The sequence below is a fragment of the Balaenoptera acutorostrata genome, chromosome 10 (assembly GCF_949987535.1).
Source record: "Balaenoptera acutorostrata chromosome 10, mBalAcu1.1, whole genome shotgun sequence".
NCBI classification, from domain to species: Eukaryota; Metazoa; Chordata; class Mammalia; order Artiodactyla; family Balaenopteridae; genus Balaenoptera; species Balaenoptera acutorostrata.
This window is the reverse complement of record NC_080073.1, coordinates 48,139,763-48,161,085: the sequence shown is the minus strand read 5'-3', so window position 1 is coordinate 48,161,085 and position 21,323 is coordinate 48,139,763. Positions and strand designations below refer to the sequence as shown.

At 41.4% G+C, this 21,323-nt stretch overlaps 2 protein-coding genes across 3 annotated transcripts in view; one reads left to right on the top strand and one right to left on the bottom strand.

Moving 5' to 3' along the window:
- The window catches only part of KIF15 (kinesin family member 15), a 78,512-nt gene extending 68,729 nt beyond the window's left edge, over positions 1 to 9,783 (bottom strand). For both annotated transcript variants that reach the window (XM_057555447.1, XM_057555448.1), the window contains exons 1-4: positions 9,686 to 9,783; positions 3,696 to 3,738; positions 3,022 to 3,205; positions 102 to 178 (exon numbers count right to left, since the gene is read on the bottom strand). In XM_057555447.1, the coding sequence (XP_057411430.1) occupies positions 102 to 178; positions 3,022 to 3,205; positions 3,696 to 3,738; positions 9,686 to 9,704 (323 nt within the window). In that variant the 5' untranslated portion in view covers positions 9,705 to 9,783. The remainder of the gene's footprint in view (positions 1 to 101; positions 179 to 3,021; positions 3,206 to 3,695; positions 3,739 to 9,685) is intronic.
- A 118-nt stretch (positions 9,784 to 9,901) lies between these two features.
- Positions 9,902 to 13,990, top strand: KIAA1143 (KIAA1143 ortholog). The gene is made up of 3 exons (XM_007193487.2): positions 9,902 to 10,073; positions 12,926 to 13,070; positions 13,748 to 13,990. The coding sequence occupies exons 1-3, from the start codon at positions 9,966 to 9,968 to the stop codon at positions 13,963 to 13,965; spliced, it is 471 nt and encodes a 156-aa protein (XP_007193549.2). The 5' UTR covers positions 9,902 to 9,965; the 3' UTR covers positions 13,966 to 13,990.
- The last annotated feature ends 7,333 nt before the right edge of the window (positions 13,991 to 21,323 follow it).

The following is a 21,323-nucleotide window of genomic DNA, read 5'->3' as shown; positions in this document are numbered from 1 at the left end:
TCAAGCCACTAAGTATGTGGTCATTTGTTACAGAAGCCATAGGAAACAAATAGAAGCACTTACTATTGTACCCTTGTATAAGGAAACTGTGAACAACTTACTATGCAAAGATGGTACCATTATAGCCACTCATGCAAGACTCCACAATGCCTTTGGCCACAGTTGAGAACACAGATTCCTACAAATGTTAAGCACCAAATATGTTAACATTTCACAAAAATGAAAACATTTTTCCTAAACTACATTCTAAAATATAATAAAATTTGTGTGCAAATTTTCATTTGCAATAACATGAAAATTATATCTATTATAGGAAAGAGGCTAAAATAGCTAAGATGATAAAACTGTAAACTAATTATATCCATTAATCTCCTATGCAATTATAGATTTAAACCTCACATCTAGAGTTCATATAGAATTTAGCATACTGCACGCAATATTATACTGGTATTAGCATAAAATACATAGCCCTATATGTTCTTCAGTACTTTTCCCACAAGCTTATACTAAATAATCAATATCTGATTTTTATTTTCATTTTTATATATAAATAGATGCAGCCTTATCAACAATGCAAGAATTCGTAGATCTGCATTGTCTAGTATAGTAGCCATGAGACACATATGGCTACAGAGCACCTGAAATGTGGCTAGTCCAACTTGAGATGCGTTGTTAAGTATAAAACATACACCAGTTTTGGAAGACTGAACATGAAAAAAAAAGAATGGAAAAATATCTCATTAATAACTTGCTTTATGTTCCTTACATGTTGAAATGGTATTTTAGGTATACTGGGTTAAATGAGATACAGAATTAAAACTAATTTTACTTGTTTCTTTTTTACTTTTTAAAAATGTGGCGGGCTTCCCTGGTGGCACAGTGGTTGAGAATCTGCCTGCTAATGCAGGAGACGCGGGTTTGAGCCCCGGTCTGGGAGGATCCCACATGCCGCGGAGCAGCTAGGCCCGTGAGCCACAACTACTGAGCCTGCACATCTGGAGCCTGTGCTCCGCAATAAGAGAGGCCACGACAGTGAAAGGCCTGCGCACCACGATTAAGAGTGGCCCCCACTTGCCACAACTAGAGAAAGCCCTCGCACAGAAATGAAGACCCAACACAGCCATAAATAAATAAATTAAAAAAAAAAAAAAGTGGCTACTAGGGAAATCCCTAGTGATCCAGTGGTTAGGACTCTGCACTCTCACTGCTGAGGGCCCGGGGTCAATCCCTGGTTAGGGAACTAAGATCCTGCAAGCTGTATGGCGTGACCAAAAATGTGGCTACTAGAAAATTTTAAATTATATATATGGCTCACTTTCTATTTCCATTGTCCAGCCATGCCCTAGATGAAAAAAGATCTAAAGATCTACATGTCTCACCAAAAACATCCATGTGTATGAGGGAATAATCAAGATGTGTGATGTCCAATGCAGTAGCCATTAGCCATATGTGGCTATTACTTAAATTAATTAAAATTAAATAAAAATTAAAAGTCAGGTCCTCAGATGCACTAGTCATATTTCAAGTGCTCAACAGCCACATGTGGCTAGGGCATCTGAGAAATTAATAATCTGAAAAGGTGAATTTGAAATTTTAATTAATCTTAATTAATTTAAACTTAAATAGCCATGTGTATCTAGAGGCTAATGTAATGGACAGCACATTTACAGAACATTTCCATCACTGCAGAAAGTTCTATTGAATAGTGCTGACTAGATTTTAACTAAATTGTCCTTAATTAGAAAAAGTTATTGACACCATAGCAATCTTTTTTTTTTTTGGCCACGCCTTGTGGCATGTGGAAATCTTAGTTCCCCAACCAGGGATCGAACCCGTGCCCCCTGCATTGGAAGCGCGGAGTCTTAACCACTGGACCGCCAGGGGAGTCCCAACACCATAGTAATCTTAAATCAATCACTCTCTGCTATGGATTGAATGTCTCCCCAAAATTCATATGTTGAAACACTAATCCCCAACGTGACGGTATTTGGAGATGGGGCCTTTGGGAGGTAATTAGTCGTGAGAGTGGAGCCCTCAGGATAGCAGTACAGGCACACCTCGGAGATATTGTGGGTTCGTTTCCAGATGAGCTCAATAAAGTGAATATAGCAATAAAGCAAGTCACATGAATTTTTTGGTTTCTCAGTGCATATAAAAGTTATATTTGTACTATACTGTAGTCTATTAAGTGTGCAATAGCATTATTTCTAAGAAAACAATGTACATGTCTTAATTTAAAAATACTTTATTGCTAAAAAATGCCAAAACAATTACAATAGTAACATCAAAGATTACTGATCACAGATCACCATAATATAATAATAACAAAAAAGAACAAAATATTTCAAGAAATATTGACCAAAATGTGACAGAGACATGAAGTGAGCAGTGCTGTTGGAAAAATGATGGTAATGGAGTTGTTCAATGCAGAGCTGCCACAAACCTTCAATTGTAAATAAACACAGTATCTGCAAAGTGCAATAAAGTGAGGTATGCCTGTAGTGCCCTTATAAGAAGAGACACAGAGAATTCTCTCTCTCCACCATGTGAGGACACAGTGGAAGGCAGCTGTCTACAAGCCAGGAAGTGAGTCCTCACCAGACACTGGATTTCTTGCACTTGATCTTGGATTCCCAACCTCCAGAACTGTGAGAAATAAATGTTTGTTGTTTAAACCACCCAGTCTATGATATTTGTGTAATGGCAGCCAGAACTAAGACACTCTTCTTAAACTAGGCAGTTCAACTTTACTTATCAATCATCCAGTGGCTCTGAAAAGTACACCTTCACCAACCTCCATCACAGGTTGGAGAGGGAAAATAAAGCAGGCTTGTCATTCTAGTACAAAGTCTGATGAAGGAAGAAAAATATTTAATAATATTAAATTTAAAATATTTATGGAATGTTTGAGCTTCCTTATCTGAGATCTGTCAAACTAAAGAGACCAGAAGTGAAATCCTCCCAAATAACAGAATCTTATATGTTCCAAATGAAAAGTTGAGTTCCCAAAATCATCATTACCTGAGTGGTGTCCATTTCTGCCACATGATCAAATATGAAGGTTTTGGGCTCAGGGTTGGAGTGCAGCCGGACAGTCGTAGAGGACAGCACAGATAGGCATAAGTTTTGCTCTCCATCAGCTGATCCAGAACCCTCTGTAGGTGGGCGAATTCGCACAAAAACTTTGATAGCATCGCCTTCATTACTAAAGACAAAAAAATATAGCAGCTAAGTTTACTGGAGACAAAGGATGTAAGCCTCATATTGCCTCTAGTGTTTCTATTCTGAGTTTCCCCAACAAAGTCCAAGATCTACCCATTTACGTTTACCTTTTTTCAAGAGTCTCACATAACCCACACCCTTTACTGATTTGCTTCACATCAGCCAACTTCAAAAGCCTTTACTTGAAATCAACTGAAAGGCAGCTCTAAGCTCTGCTTGTCTCTGACTTCCCTTTAATAGCAATAATAAAATAAGTCATCCCAAGGGAGAATTATGTTACTGATTCCATCTTTTAGCCTGGAAGGTGAGGGGACAGGGGCTGGGGAGGAGATGTGATTTTTCCATATTTCCAGGTAGCCGAGGACAAAGCTTAATGCTGAAACAAGGAACCCTTACTTACTATGCTAAATGGTTGTTTTAGGAATACTACATCCCTAATTCTTTTGGTCTCATCAACAAGATTTTTTCCTTACCTTGGTTGATTAGACTGACAATTTGTCACACTGCGTAACTCAGCTAGAAAAAAAGATAAGAAGTCATTAAAGGTTTTTAAAAGTACAACATGAAAACCCCATTCTTCTAGCCTTTTCTTCAGTTGCTGACACTCCTCAGGCTCCCGGCTCCCTGGCCTGGGCGTGACAGGGGACAAGCCTAGATCTTCCTCTCCCTTCTAACTGTAAGCAGATAGGTTAGGGGGTCCCCGGAGAAAGAGAACCAGGAATGGCTTTCTTGACATAAGAGAACCCATTTTGGTCTAAGCCATTTTGTGGTCTAAGCCTGGCACAATGCTTGCCCTCAAACAGGTCTCAGTAATTAATGACCTTAAGGGAGGAAATGCAGAAACAAGGAGGAGCAGTCGAGAAAACCACGGTGCAGCCTTGGGGCAGCGTCCAGGTTCCTCAAGGGATATACATAATAATATACCTTTGAGTTCTGCAGGAACTAGGGCCCATAGTCAGGTGGAGGATGGAATTACGATGGTGACCCTCCAGACTTCAATCGACTAAGGCTTGGACTCTGTCGACCTTTGCCCCAACTCTATGCTAAATTTCCTCAGTTCAATCAAGTCCCTTCATGAATATGTATGTACGCTTAGCTTAAAACTTCCCCAATTTTGCTGTTCAGGGAGAGACTGCTTTGGGAAAGATCCTGGTATTCTCCTCTTGCTGTAAGTAATAAATCTTAGAGGATGGGGAGACCAGTACCCAGAGTTGCTACAACATATTATCTAAGATGTCAAGTTTCTAACAAAAAAATTACAAGGAATTCAAAGAAACAAGAAAGTATGACCCATAAACCTGAAAAAAAGCAGGCATCAGAAACTGCCTGTGAGAGTGCCTACATGCTGGGTTTGTCATGAAAAGACTTCAAAGTAGCCATTATAAACATGTACAGAACTAAAGGAAATCAAAATTAAGAATTAAAGGAAGGTATGAGGACAATGTCCACATCAAATAGAGAATATCAATAAAGAAAAATTATAAAAAAAGAAACAAATGGAAACTCTGGAGTTGAAAAGTGTATCAAGTGAAATAAAAATTCGCTTGAATGGCTCAAAGTAGATTTGAACTGGCAGAAAAAAGAACAAGCAAGCTCTAAGATAGATCAATAGAGATTATAAAAGTCAAAGAACAGAGAGAAAAAAGGATGAAGAAAAGTGAAGTGAGCATCAGAGAAATGTGGGGCGTCATTAAGCATACCAACATACATAAATGGGGAGTATCAGGAGAAAGAACAGAAGAGAAAGAAAGAGAAAGAACAGAAAAAATTCAAAGAAATAATGGCCAAAAACTTCCCAAATTCATTACAAAGCAATCTACACATCCAGGAAGTTCAACAAATTCCAAAAAGGATAAACACAAACAGATCCACAGATACATCATAGTAAAAATGCTGAGAGTCATTACTTATGAGAGAACCCCAATCAGATTAACAGCTGACTCTCAGCAGAAACAACAGAGGCCAGAGGAATTAGAGAGAGAGTTTGTTGCTAGAAGGCCCACCTTAAAAGAAATAGTAAAGGAAGTTCTTCAGCCTGAAAGTAGTGACCACAGACAGTAAAATTCAAATCTACATGAAAAAAATCAAAGAGCACCAGGTAACAGTGATCATGTAATTATAAGAAACAATAGAAATGCCTATTTCCTCCTCCCCTTACTTGACTTAAAAAACAATTGTATAAAATAATATGTATATAATGTATTGTTGGGCCTACAACATATAGAAACATATATATATTTGCCAATAATAGCACAAAGAGGGTGGGTAGGAACAAAGCTGTAATAGCCTAAGGAAATGACTAAAGATGGTAAAGTAATGTATTGTTGGGTTTTTAACAATAGATGTAACTTGTTTAACAACAATACCAAAGAAGGGGGTGAAAGGGAAGAAAGCTACATAGCCCCTGCTCGCTGCAACTAGAGAAAGCCAGCGCACAGCAACGAAGACCCAACGCAGCCAAAAATAAAAGCTGACACTGCTAAGATGTATATGTTAAACCCTAGAGCAATCATTAAAGAAAAAAACTTCAAAAAAAGAAAGCAGGGAGTTCCCTGGTGGTCCAGTGGTTAGGACTCCACACTTCCACTGCTGGGAGCATGAGTTTGATCGCTGGTCGGGGAACTAAGATCCTGCATGTGGCGTGGCCCCCCTCCAAAAAAAAAAGGCAGTAACAAAATGGAAATAGAGTCACAGATGTAGAAAACAAATTATTTATGGTTACCAGCGCGTAACAGGTAGGGAGGGATAAATTGGGAGATTAGGATTGACATATATACACTACTATATATAAAATAAATAACTAATAAGGACTTACTATATAGCACAGGGAACTCTACTCAATACTCTGTAATGGCCTACATGGGAAAAGAATTTTAAAAAGAGTGGATATATGTATTATATATATGTATGACTGATTCACTTTGCTGTACACCTGAAACTAACACAACATTGTAAATCAACTATAATCCAATAAAATTTTTTTAAAAAAAGCAGTAAAGGGGGAACAGAGAAACATAAAAGACATGTGACACATAGAAAATGAAAAGTAAAATGCCAGATGTGAATACAACCAAATCAATAACAACATGTGAATGGATTAAACAACCCAATCAAAAGGCAGAGACTGTCAGACTAAGATGAAAAACCATGCTCCAACTACATACTATCTAAAGGAAACACACTTTAGATTCAAAGATATAAACATATAGAAAGTAAAAGGATGAAAAAAGATTATCTCATGCAAACAGCAATCACAAGAAAACAGGAGTGGCTATACAGGTTTCAGACAGACTTTAAAACAAAGTTACTAGAGATAAAGAAGAACATTTTTTATAATGATAAAAGGGTCAAACTACCAGGAAGATAACACAGATATAAACATACACTCAGGGACTTCTCTGGTGGTGCAGTGTTAAGAATCCACCTGCCAACGCAGGGGACACGGGTTCGAGCCCTGGTCCAGGAAGATCCCACATGCTGCAGAGTAACTAAGCCCGTGCGCCACAACTACTGAGCCTGCACTCTAGAGCCCGCGAGCCACAACTACTGAAGCCCACGCACCTAGAGCCCATTGTCCACAACAAGAGAAGCCACTGCAATGAGAAGCCTGCACACCGCAATGAAGAGTAGGCCCCGCTCGCCGCAACTAGAGGAAGCCCGCATGCAGCAACGAAGACCCAACACAGCCAAAAATAAAATTACTTAAAAAAAAGTAACAAACATATATTCACCTAGTAACAAAGCACCAAAATACATGACAAGAAATGAAGGGAGAAATAGACAATTCAACAATAAGAGCTACCATATGACCCTGCAATCCCACTCCTGGGCACATATCCAGAAAAAAACATGGTCCGAAAGGATACATGCACCCCAGTGTTCATTGCAGTACTGTTTACAATAGCAAAGACATGGAAGCAACTAGATGGATAAAGAAGATGTGGTACATATATACAATGGAATATTAGCCATTAAAAAGAATGAAATAATGCCATTTGCAGCAACATGGATGGACCTAGAGATTGTCATACTGAGTGAAGTTAAGTTAGACAGAGAAGGAGAATGATATCACTTATACGCAGAATCTAAAAAGAAATGATACAAATGAACTCATTTACAAAACAGAAACAGACTCACAAACTTAGAGAACGAATTTATGGTTACCAGGAGGGAAGGGTGGGGCAAAGGGATAGGGAGTTTGGGATTGACATGTACACACTACTATATTTAAAATGGATAACCAACAAGGACCTACTGTATAGCACAGGGAACTCTGTTCAATGTTATGTGGCAGCCTGGATGGGAGGGGAGTTTGGGGGAGAATGGATACATGTATATATGGCTGAGTCGCTTTGCCCTGCACCTGAAACTATCACAACATTGTTAATTGGCTATACTCCAATATAAAATTAAAAGTTAAAACAACAAAAAAGAAGAATTTAGAGCGGGCAGATGACACAATCAGAAAATAAAATAAAATAAATAAAATATATATATATGTAACTGAATCACTTTGCTGTACACCTGAAACATCGTAAGTCAACTATACTTCAATAAAAACAAACAAACAAACAAACCTTAGATGGTTACTCTGCAGTCCAGATAGCTATGGATCACCTAACCAAATATGATTAAGTTCAGAAAGGGACTCTTAAACTCAGTCAATTTCATGAGGGTTATTTCACATTCTCATTTCTCTGATTTCAGTCAGCAACCCATGGTGCCAGTGTTGTCACAAGAAATAACCTTCATGAGCACAAAAGTAAGAGCTGCAGGGAGCACTGCATGGGCTCTCTCCTTCCCTGTGTTCCCACTTCATGTTCTCGGTCTCTAGACTGCTGGGAATGCACTTACCTGGGATGTCATCAACCTCAACTTTGCTAACAAACTTAAAGGAGCAGGAGAGTTCCCCATGGAAATCACCACCATCATAAAGGGGAGCTGTGAATACCCTTGCTCCCATCACTTTTTAAAAAAATTAATTAATTAATTTTTGGCTGTGTTGGGTCTTCGTTCCGGTGTGCGGGCTTCTCATTGCGGTGGCTTCTCTTGCTGTGGAGCATGGGCTCTAGGCGTGCGGGCTTCAGTAGTTGTGGCACATGGGCTCAGTAGTTGTGGTTCGCGGGCTCCAGAGAGCAGGCTCAGTAGTTGTGGAGCACAGGTTTAGTTGCTCTGCAGCATGTGGGATCTTTCCGGACCAGGGGTCGAACCCGTGTCCCCTGCACTGGCAGGCGGATTCTTAACCACTGCGCCACCAGGGAAGCCCTCCTATCACTTCCTGATGTGTACAGACAGGACAGAGTCCTTTAACACAGTCACATACATATGTCACCTTCCATTAAATAAACAGATGCTCTAATATCACAAACACCAATTCTCTTGCTTGAGTCCAGATTTACTGAACACTGTGATTGTGCAGAAAAAGCGATCAACATTTTGCTCCAATAACGTACCAATTTGTGTGCTAATGTTCCCTGAATACTGAAAATGGGGGAGGAAAAGGAACATTTTAGATGGAAAAAGAGAGCATAATGAGGTGTTAAATGGTATGATGGACCTAAAAGGTAAGTAAAACAACAAACATATCAGAAAAGAATTGCAATTGACAGCTAAAAGCATTAACGTTATTGAAAGGTTCAAACACCAAAAATTCACCATTTCTTCAATCTTCTAACATAGGCATCGCCTCGTTACCATTCATACCATTCACAAAGATCCATCTAATCAGCTCAAAATCAGCTTTAAAAAACCAAGACTCCTTAAAGGGTTAGGCAATGTAAGAGGCAGGTATACAGGAACAGCAAAGGACCAAGAAATTAGTAAAATTGAACGGTTTATCAAAAGCAAAAATGACAGGCTCCCTTCCATGAGAGAAAGGAAGAAATTGAAGGGGTCTCCTTGAGAAGAAAAAAGGGACTGTGAGAATATAAAGACACTACTGAATTCTGTGCTTTAAAAGTCCCTTACCTAAGGAGAGTCCACAGCGGACCCTCCAAAAGAGAAAGACATGCTTGGAACAAGAATAAGTTCTTCCCTTCAGGAAAGTCAGTATTGTGGAAATACACAGAAGGTAGTGAGAGCTGGGGCTGACCCTCAGGCGAAGATACCTAGAGAGGCAGCCCGGGTCCGGACTCGGGAAGAGGCCAGCGACGAAACCGCAGGACCGAGACAGGAGGGAAGAACCAGCAGGTCGCTTAGGCGCCAAGCGCCTGGATGAGGGCTCGGTTCCGGTTCTCTGCTCAGCCCCAGAGCTTAAAATTGCGCCAGGCTCGTAGCGTGGGCCCAACACATAGACGGAAGGGAAGAGAGCTGTTCCACTAGTGTATTATCCTGGAGAGACAGAGGGAGATTCCAAACATCCCCCGCCGCTCAGTCCGCTCCTGCCCTTCCCGCCCAGCAGGAAAGCTCGTATTTGGGGGCGGAGACGGGGTTCTGGTTCACGAAGCCTGGGCTTCTCACTTACTTTTGCAACCGGACGGCATGGTGCCCTCACCCCTCGATCCCGAGACCGACGGAGCGACTGCCCTCACTTCCAGCCCAGCCGCTCGCGGAGATTCCGCCCACTCAAGATGGCCGCGAATTTAAATTTGGCGCTCAGGTCGGACGTTGACGCCAGCATGGAGGCTGCCATGTTGCCAGGCCTTGAGTCAGGGGCGGGGCCGACGCGACGTCACGAGTAGGCGCCTTCGCCTCTGTACAGTCTGCAGGCGGCTGGGGGGATCCTGTTTTTCCCTATCGCGGCTATGAGCAAGCGGAACCAGGTGTCGTACGTGCGGCCAGCCGAGCCGGCGTTCCTGGCCCGCTTCAAGGAACGGATCGGCTACGAGGAAGGGCCCACGGTAGAAACCAAGGTGAGCCCGGGCCAGTCCCGTTACCGCAGAAATGCGGCCCGCTCCGCCACTTCCAGCTTCTGGCTTGACTTGGAGGCCAGATACTGATGGGTCCCTCCTCGCACCCGCGCCCGGCCCCTAGTCCGAGTGTCCTCGGACCCCAGGCTGGTCATCTTCAAACAACTACTGCCTCTTTCGCCCAGGAAGCCATTTGTCGTTTTCACAGTGCTGCTGTGTTCTTGAAAATGACTTCACGCAGGTAAAGCGCCTCGTCCTTGGTAGACGGTTAAGAAAGATCATTTTCCTCTCTCTTCGTTTTCACTTGCTTATCCCATAACCTGTAGTTAGCAGTGTGGGTGGTAGCATCGTCCCATTTTCCAGGTAAAGAAACTGAGGCCACTCGATCAAATGACCTGATATCCTAAGCCTTGAGTCTGGAACATCCTTAAGGAATGCCCTAGATCTACTTCTGTGCTTGTTGTCACCAAAACAAAAACAAAAACAAAAAACGGAAAGCAAAAATCTTGAATATCTTGGATCTCAATAGAAGAAGAGGAGCTTCAGGAAGGAGCCACACCTGGATAGTTTAGAAACGGGTATCGGTGGGAGGCAACTTCTAAGCCCCCCCAGGCTCCTACCCAAACTGATTCACATCAAAATCTGCCCTACCTTTTTTAATAGAAAGAGACTATTATGCTTAGGGCATGTGTGGAGAAATAGAGAATTTATTTAGCACTTTGTGTCTAGCACTTGCACAAAGACCCACCCCTCAAGTCACTTAGTGGGACACAAAATTGACTTAAGTGCAGTTAATCCAGTGAGTATGTGCTAAACCCAGGCACTGGGCCAGGCTCTGAAAGGACAAAGAGATGGATCTCCAAAATGCCCTGTTCTTTAACACCTTCCTGCCTGCCTCATCTCAGCCTTCACAGGTCACCACCTCAGTGAAGCCCTTTGAGCCTCCCCCAGACAGTAACTCCTCCTCTGTTCTTCTCTTCACTCTATCCGCATCTTATCTGCAATACTGGTCATTCTGCATGGCAACTACTTGCTCTCTTGGGTATCTCCACCACTAAATCGAACACTCTAAGTATCTTAATCCCTCTGTATTTTCCTAGTACAGTGCCTGTGGCACCAAGTAGTGGGTGACAAGTTACATTGGTTAGATGACTGTGGTTATCGTCAGGCAAGGCTTCATGGAGGAGGGGACATTTAGATTGAATGTTGAGCATGGGTAAGTCAGCAGGTAGAGATGGAAGGAACAGCATGGGTAAAGGTGTAGAGATAGTGAGTCATGGACTGACTGTGTTTAGAAGTGATTGAGGGGCTGATAGAGGTGAGGCCATATGGACTATACAGTAGGCAACAAGGAGCATGTTTGGATAGAGATAACATGATCAGGGAGTGACTGGTCCCCAGGACCAAAAACAATGACGATGGCAAAGAGGATGAGGTTTGAGAAAAGGGACATGGTTTCAGCAATGAGGAGAATATGGACCTAATTTTATAGTTTGCTTCAGGTCCTAGTGATGATCATGTGTGTGCCTAGTTAACACCTTGAAGATTGCAGCTTAGAATGCTATCTTAGGAGAACTCGGGGTGGGGGGGGGGAAGCTTTCCAATTAAAGTCATTCGGGCTAACACATTTGATCAACAGACTTTTCAGTAGACAGATGTCCCAGGTTCCTGTGTTTGCAAAACCAACTTCATTCTTAATCATTTTGGCAGTATAATCATTCTAGGAATCTGTTAACAAAAAGAAAAGAGTTTCATGGGAAATCACTATATAATTATAGTTTATAGTTTAAGATTATAGCTGTGGTTATTGACTGAGGCCAAATCCTGCAGGGCTTTGCTGCCCTGTTTGGGAGACAAGGAAGGCTCTGTGAGAGGTGGACTAACAAGCTATTTAAATAATGTGTGGTGGGTGTGCATGCCTTTCAACCTAGCATTTCCATTCGAGAAATTTATCTATAAGTTTGCAAAAGTGAACAAAAACATGTGCAAAAATTTTATTATAGTAGAAAAAAACTAGAAACAACCAAAATTTTTACTTACAAAGAATTGGTCAAATAAACCATGAGATAACCATATGTATAATTAAATACTGGGCAGTGATTTTTAAAAATAGATGATGCCATATGTATCTCAAGGCATTGTGCAAAGATTTTTTTTGAGTAAAAAAGTTGGGCGAGTGGGGCTTATATGATGTCTGACATTTTTAAAAAATCTCAGTCAACTAGCCAAATATTGCCATTTGTTGCACCTGTAGAGTCATTGCATGGTCTCTGTTATTTTCTGTACTTTTCTATGTTTGGTAAATTTCATAATTTAAAAAGAAAAAAGAAAGCGAGTCATATAGTAGTATGTTCTGTGTCTTGTTTGTATACAAAATGTCTTCTATACCTCCATATTTTTATACACTTAGAATAACACTTAAGATACCCACCAAACAAGCTACTGGAAGGGAGTAAAGATGAGCAGTAGGTGAAGGAGGACCTTTTACTTGCCGTTTTCTGTACTTTGCTGGTGTTTATTTTTTGTCACACTTTGAGAAGAGATGTAAGTGAAAAGGGTTGATGAAGAGCAGAGAGAACTGCTGTAGTCAGCACTACCCTGAGGAACTGCAAGCTGGGGTCCTGCTGAAATGGAAACCAGTTCCCTTGAACAGGCACCCCAGGATAACTGGCAGGTGGACCTCTTCCCTACTCTGGTGAGGTCAGATTCTTAAGAGTTACTTGAAAATTCATTGCCAAACACATTTAGTCAATAAAGTTACCCTTCTCACTCTAGTAATTAGTTTCTCACAGAGACAGTGGTTGTATTTAGTTCAAGGTCAGCAACTTAAATGTTATGTTTGTGTTTTTTCCTAGAGAATCCAGCTTCAGCTCCCAGGTGAAGATGGTGATCACAGTGACAAAGAAGATGAACAGCCCCAAGTGGTGGTTTTAAAAAAGGGAGACCTATCAGTTGAAGAAGTCATGAAAATTAAAACAGAAATAAAGGCTGCCAAAGCAGGTATGTCTGAAAGTAAGCTGGTTTTTCTACCAACTTAATGAGTTAGGTATGAAGTCATTTTATACAGTGGTATAGTATGTTTGAAGGAGACAGTCCTAGGTTCAGACTTTGGCTTTAACACTTACCAGATGTGTGACCTTGAACAAGTTATTTCACCTCTCAGTCTCAGTTACCTCATCAGTAAAATGGGGACAACAGTTGTGCCCACTTTATTGGGCTGTTATAAGGATTAAGTGCAAATTTAAGTAAAAACATCCTGTTTTTTAAAAAAATATCTAGTTAGGTTTACAAACTAGTCAACAGAGGTGTATTTACTTAGTGCCTGAAGTGTGGTATGCTATATAGTATTTTTTTCATTATTTGTAAGTATTTATTACATTGCTTTAGGAGGAAATGCTGGAGTTCCAAACAATCGCTTTTCGAAATACTTAAAAATATAGCCTGATTGTAATGAATTGGGGACTGGCAATATTACACAATACTTCGTTCGGTACATGAGTTTTTATTAAGTGACTGCATGTCTTGTGGCTATATAGCTAGAGGCAGTGAAGAAGACCAGACTGAATTGACTCAAGGACATCCATAAATACCGTATGAGATTTTCTTGCCGTTTGACTCTCCGATAAAGTCAAAATAACGAGAGAAAGAAAGTTTTTTAACTTTGTTTTTTGCTGCAGATGAAGAACCAGCTTCAGCTGATGGAAGAATTATGTATCGAAAACCAGTCAAGCGTTCCTCAGGTGAAAAATATTCCGGTTTAACAGCAAGCTCAAAAAAGAAGAAGACAAATGAAGAAGATGAAATAAATAAGCAGGATTCAGTTAAAAAGAACTCACAAAAGCAAATCAAAAATAGTAGCCTCCTTTCTTTTGACAATGAAGATGAAAATGAATAAGTATAAATAAATATTTTGGACTTAGTCTTCTTTAAGAACATACGGGGTATTTTTTTAAATAACATCTTTTTTTCCTATTATAATACAAGTTCAGGGACTTCCCTGGTTGTCCAGTGGTTAAGACCTCATGCTTCCCCTGCAGGGGGCACAGGTTCGATCCCTGGTTGGGGAACTAAGATTCTGTATGCTGCACGGTGTGGCCAAAAAATAAAAATAAAACATTAAAAGAAAAAAAAAGATAATACACGTTCACTGGAGAAAATTTAGAAAATACAGAAAACATTCAGTAAGATAAAACATATCTATCCATCAATACCCTTTTGACCTGAACTGCTAACTCTCTAGACATTAACTACCACTAACATTTTGTTATTTCCTGTGTGTGGGATGTGTGTGTATGTAAATTATATTTTTCTAAACAAAATTGTGATTGTATTCTGTATGTTCTCAGTCCTGCTTCTCACTTGACATTGTATCATGAGCATTTTTCTAGGTCAGTAAAATTCAAAATCCTGACATTAATAGCTACAGAGGATTTTGTAATTAAACAGATCCTGTGTTTTATCTTCTTCAGCAGAACCTCACTTTGGATGAGGGAGATGATCACGTGCCTAGTTACCAATACTTCCCCAGCTCCTGCTAAGGGTAGCCGTGTGACAGCTCTGGTAAGTTAAGAGATACAAGTGGATCTTGAACAAGTAAGGATCTAATACAGGTGACCATGATACAAGTTAGGATCTACTGAATCACATGGTGACTATTATTGATTACACGGTTAAAAAAAAAAAGATACAAGTGGAAGTCTGCTAACTAGGTTTTTTGATACAAAAGGACAGATTTGGCAAGCATGAACCTTTGTCCTGTCTCCATCCTGCCTGGAGCACAAACATGAAACCAAGAAGTACCAGAGCCATTTTGGGGCATGAAGAAGACAGCCACTTGTTCTGGGTGGTACAGTGGAAAGACTCGAGGAGCTTGGATCGTGATGGCATGCCTGGAGGAGCTGCTGTACTAGCCTTAGACTTCCTGATACATGAGGATAAACACCCTCTTAGTTAATCCTCTGTCAGGTTTCTGTTACATGCATCCTAATGATACAGTGGTAGAATGTGTGTGCACAGAAACCTCCAAGTGTATTTCTGATGATTTCCTTAGAATGAGTTGCTGGAAGCGGAATTACTAGATCAAAGTATTTGTATATTTCTAAAGCTTTTCGTGCTTTCTTTCAAATTGCTTTCTAGGTGGTTTTTACCATTTTATTCATACCATCTACAATAGCCCACGTCACCTCATCCATGATGCATTCAATTTGATGCTTTGAAAATGGTGTTTAATAGTTATATTTAACTGGCATTTTCTTTGACCAGGGAAGCTAAACTGTTTTTCATGTTACCTAATAATTTTCCTCATTACTGCAAGTCAGCCGAAACTGGAGACTTGTCAAGATCCCATTCTTCACCAGCCAGAAATTAGGCATTTCAGATTCCATGTTATGAATTTGGTGCCACACCTATCTTTCAGCCATTTTCAGACCTAGTGTAAAGAATCCTCAAAAGTGATTCATGTGAGTGGGCTAGTGTGAGTCCTGAAATAGGCTCTCTAAATTATACAAACTAGTCCCGAAGCCATTCCTAGTACTATCTTCAATGTATACTCACTTGTAACAAGCCTGCGTTTTTTCTAATCTGTATCATTGCTATATCTATTCTTGTACCAACACCCCACTGCTTTAATGACTAAATTTTAGTATGTCTTAGCATTTACAGGTGGGAATCTTGAGGGCAGGGCCTTTGTCTTACCTCTGTATCCTCAGTACCCAGAACAGTACGTAACATATTAAGAGCAAAATAAATATAGTTAGAATAAATGAGTGTGTAATTTTTTTTTTTTTAACAGGCCGGTGGTTCTCAAAGTGTGGATCCTGGACAAGCAGCATCAGCACCCCTGGAAACCTAAGGATGCAAATTTGCAGGCCTTGCCCGAGAATCAGAAATTTCGGGTGTAGGGCCCAGCATTCTCGGTAACAAGTCTGCCAGGTGGTGCTGATGCTCACTCAAATTTGAGAAATACTGATAAAGCCTATTATAAGGGAGATAAAACAAAAAATTTAAACAACATGAAAGACTGGTTAAAAGATCTTAAATCTTGAAACTTATCATATTGATGAAGTCTTTACTGTAGGTGATATTTCTAACAATGTAAAGTGTAAGTGTTACCAGCCAGGAAGCATATCTCGTGATGAAAGCCCAAGACCAAGGTAGGGTGGCAGGTGACATCTGCTGAGCAGCCGTAAGAAAATTGCTTCACCTCTGTAAACTACTTTCTAAGAACAGTGGGTCCTGTTAACTGCCGAGAAAGGTGAATGAGTTTGGGGCCAGAGAAGAGAGGCTAGTCCTTTTTCCTCACGAACTATCCCCTTGCTTCTCAGGAATGGACCATATGAGCAGTGCTAGACAAATAGGCCAGTAATGTGATCCCAGGGCTGAGGCAGGAATAGTAAAAGGACAAGCCTGGAACATCTTGTGCCCAAAAGTAAGGCGGTCCTCAAAGAATAACGGGGGCATGTCAAAAGGACACACGTGGAGGAGAAGGGATAGGTCTTCCTTGCAGTAGAATCCCAATTAATAAATATAGGAGGAATGATGGAAATAGAAAAAAAAAAATCACCATTTGGGGGACTTCCCTGGTGGTGCAGTGGTTAAGAATCTGCCTGCCAATTCAGGGGACATGGGTTCGAGCCCTGGTCAAGGAGATCCCACATGCCGCAGAGCAACTAAGCCAGTGTGCCACAACTACTGAGCCTGTGCTCTAGAGCCTATGAGCCACAACTACTGAGCCCGCGTGCCACAACTACTGAAGCCTGCACGCCTACAGCCCATGCTCCGCAACAAGAGAAGGCACTGGAATGAGAAGCCCGTGCACAGGAACAAAGACCCAGTGCAGCCAAAAATAAAAATAAATAAAATAAATAAATTTTTTTAAAAAAGAAAAAAAATCACCATTGGAAAATTCCACAGTAATAAGTTGCAGTGGTCTGAATGGCAGCCTCCTAAGAGATAGGTCCTAATCCCTGGAACCTGTGAATGTTACCTTATGTGGTAAAGTTTTTGCAGGTGTGATTAAGGCTCTCAAAGAGAGAATCCTGGATAATCTGGGGAGGCTCTAAAAGCCATCACACATTTCCTTGTAAGAGAAAGGCAGACAGAGATTAGACACAGACGAGACAATGTGAAGAGAGGCAGAGAATGCTCACAGCCACCAGAAGCTGGAAGAAACAAAAGATTCTCCCCAAAAGTCTTCAGAGGGAGTGCAGACCTGCCAACACCCTGACTTCAGCCTAATGAAACTGATTTCAAACTTCTGACTTTTAGAACTCTGAGAGCATACATTTCTGTTCTTTTAAGCCACCAAGTTTGTGATAGTTTGTTACAGAGGCCATAGTAAACAAATACCTAAGTGGTGTTGGAAAGATTCATCAAACGATGTCAACATTAGTGGCCAGAAATATGCTGAAAAATCACTATTTGCATAGTCTCAAAGTATATCTCCACCAGAGATTACAAAAGGAAAACTAGTCATCTACAGTGGAAAACCAGGCAGATGCCACCTTATCTAAATGATCAAAGTAACATTACCAGTAATAAGTCATACTGACATCATGACCTCCTGACATGATGCATTGAGAAGGGCATGTCACTTCCCAAAGGCCGAGAAGATCCCCTAGGGCCTTCCTGATGCCCTTTTCAAGGATAGGGCTCAAGTGCAGTACTACAGAGGCCCAAATCCTAGAAGCTGACAATGGCACAGGAATGTCAATACAGGCTCCAGGGTTTCTCTGTCAGTGTCAGTGCAAAGATGCCCATTTATACTTTCTTCTGAAGAAGTCCTTTATTCTGAGATCATAGGTTTCTTATCTCTGGTTTTTATTTTATGAAATAATGGTTATAACAAATAGGTTAATCTAATGTGCTTACTCGTCAAAATAAAAGGTCATCAAATCTATATCAGCGTCCAAAAAATATTTTGAAGTTTATTGCCTAGGAAAGCCAAACATCAAGGCCAGCACTGTCTGATAGAATATTCCACAACATGATTCACTTTGTTATACAGCAGAAACTAACACAACAATGTAAAGCAATTATACTCCAATAAGGATGTTAAAAAGAAAGAATATTCCGCAATAATGGAAATGTTTTACAGCTTTGCTGCCCCTAGCCACACGTGGTCATTGAGCACTGGAAATGTGGCTAGAGTGAGTGAGAAACTGAACTTTTCCTTCTGTTAATTTTAACTAGCTTAAATAGCCACATGTAGGAAATTCCCCGGCGGTCCAGTGGTTAGGACTCAGTGCTTTCACTGCTGAGGGCCCAGGTTCAATCCCTGGTCAGGGAACTAAGATCCCACAAGCCACGCGGTGCAGCCAAAAGAAACAGAACAAAATAGCCACATGTAATTAGTGGCCACTCCATTGGACAGTGCAGTTTTAGGTATTATTGGAGTAAATGGGATTTTTTCTTTCATTCATTAGGAGTCCTGCAACTCCTGAGGAAGTCTCTGCCACTTTGTAAGGGTCAAAGGTATTTTTACATTTGACACAAAACAGTGCAAAATGCAATCATATCTGACTGCATGGCTCAAGATAACCAAGGCAATGCAGTCAAATCAGGAAGCAAGACACATATCTTCTGAGTTTTCAAGCTCCCACTTCTGTGGCCCTTTCCCCAGTCCTGGGCCCTGTCTCTCCAGAGGTTCTTGCTTTCTGAGCCTCACACTGTTATGGAAACAGTTTTGACTGACATCTACTCTCACCAACCTACTGCTTCTCCCAAGTTATGCATGAAGTCTTTCAGACAGGAGAAAGGCTAGACAGAAGGCGTCTGTCCAGGCCTGAGGTTAGGAATCCTCCATTGCCGCACAATCATTCTAGGCTAATGGCAGCCCCAAGTTTAACGTGATTTAGGCATATGTGGTCCCAGAAGCTGGGACAGAAGGGACCATTGAGTTATCATCATTGATTTGAACGTTTCCTTAGAGACTGGCAACAGCTAGCACAGTCCTGGTCCCAGGAGCTGCTGGGGGAGAGCTGCCCAAGTTCCTCAGCTGCAGGATGGGACCCTGAACTTTGTATTCGTGTACCTGTTTCCCCAAATTCTCCCAAGTCTAGCCATAACTTCTCTTGCTCCTCATCCCATCACAGCCTCCATTCTCGCCAAAGTCTGGATCCTCTGAATCTGCAGTGTGGGGTCCTAGAACACAAACCGTCTGTCCTGCCTTGACACTCGCAGTCCTTCCCAGCCTTCTCCTCCCTACACCAATCCAGCTGTGCACCACTACACTTTTCCCCTCCTACCCTGGGCCCCTGAGGAGATGGTAGCACAGAGTCAGTTTTCCTATCGCCCTTGCCTCTCCCTGAGCCAACAAGTCAACCTGGGTCTCTGGTGCAACTGCGGCAGTATTGTCTACCTCCCAGAGAAGATTCTCTGTAAACTTGTGGGCAATCGAAGCTGGACACCCAATTAAAGATGGGGAAACATCCTGAACAGATACCTCACCAAAGAAATATACAAATGGCAAATACGCATAGAAAAGATGCCCCACCTCATATGTCATCAGGGAAACACAAATAAAAACAACAATAAGCTACCACTACACACGTATTAAAATGGCTAAAGCGGAGCAACTAAGCCCGTGTGCCACAACTACTGAAGGCCGTGCTCTGCAACAAGAGAAGCCTGCGCACCGCAACAAAGAGTAGCCCCTGCTCACCACAACTAGAGACAGCCCGCGCGCAAAAACGAAGACCCAATGCAGCCATAAATAAATAAATAAATAAATAAATAAATTTATTAAAAAATAAAAAAATAAAATAAAACAAAATAAAATGGCTAAAATCCAGAGCACTGACAACAGCAAATGTTAACAAGAATGTGGAGCAACAGGAACTCTAATTCATTACTGGTGGGAGTGCAAAATGGTCACCAGTTTGGAAGACGGTTTGGCACTTTCTTAAAAAACTAAACGTGATCCAGCAACTGCGCCCCTTGGTATGTACCCAAAGAACTTGTAAACTTAGGTCCACACAAAAACCTGAACACAGATGTTTATTGCAGCTATATCTGTAATTGCCAAAGTCTGGAAACAACCAAGGTATCCTTCAGTAGATGAATGGATAAATCAACTGCGGTACAACAAGACAATGGAATGTTATTTAGCGCTAAAAAGAAATGAGCTATCGGGCTTCCCTGGTGGCGAAGTGGTTAAGAATCCGCCTGCCAATGCAGAGGACACGGGTTCAAGCCCTGGTCGGGGAAGATCCCACATGCTGCGGAGCGGCTGAGCCCGTGTGCCACAACTACCGAGCCTGCGCTCTAGAGCCCGCGAGCCACAACTACCGAGCCTGTGAGCCACAACTACTGAAGCCTGTGCACCTGGAGCCTGTGCTCCGCGAAGAAAGAAGCCGCCGCAATGAAAGCCCGTGTGCAGCAACGAAAACCCAACGTAGCCATAAATTAATTAATTAAAAATATTTAAAAAAAAGAAATGAGCTATCAAGCCATGAAAAGACATGGAGAAAATTAAATGCATATTACTAAGTGAAAAAAACCAACTCAAAAAGCCTGCATAGGGAAGCCCTGGTGGCACAGTGGATAAGAATCTGCCTGCCAATGCAGGGGACATGGGTTTGATCCCTGGTCCGGGAAGACCCCACATGCCGCGGAGCAACTAAGCCCATGTGCCACAACTACTGAGCCTGTGCTCTAGAGCCCGTAAGCCACAACTACTGAAGCCCACACGTCTAGAGCCCATGCTCCACAACAAGAGAAGCCACTGCAATGAGAAGCCCACACACTGCAACGAAGAGTAGCCCCGGCTCGCCACAACTAGAGAAAGCCTGTGTGCAGCAACGAAGACCCAACACAGCCAAAAAATAAATAAAATAAAAATTTAAAAAAAAGGCTGCATACTGTACAATTCCAACTACATGACATTCTGGAAAAGGCAAAACTATGGAGACAATAAAAAGATAAGTAGTTGTCAGGGCTTGGGAAGAGGTGGGGATGAATAGGTGGAGCACAGAGGATTTTTAGGGCAGTGAAACTATTCTGCATGATACTGTAATGGTGGATACATGTCATTATACATTTATCCAAACCCATAGGATGCATGACTCTTAAGAGAACCCTAATGTGTTGGAGAAAAGGGAACCCTCCTACACTTTTGGTGGGAATGTAAATTAGTGCAGCCACGATGGAGAACAGTATGGCGGTTTCTCAAAAAACTAAACATAGAGTTGCCATGTGATCCAGCAATCCCATTCCAGAGAAAACTATAATTCAAAAAGATACATGCACCCCTGT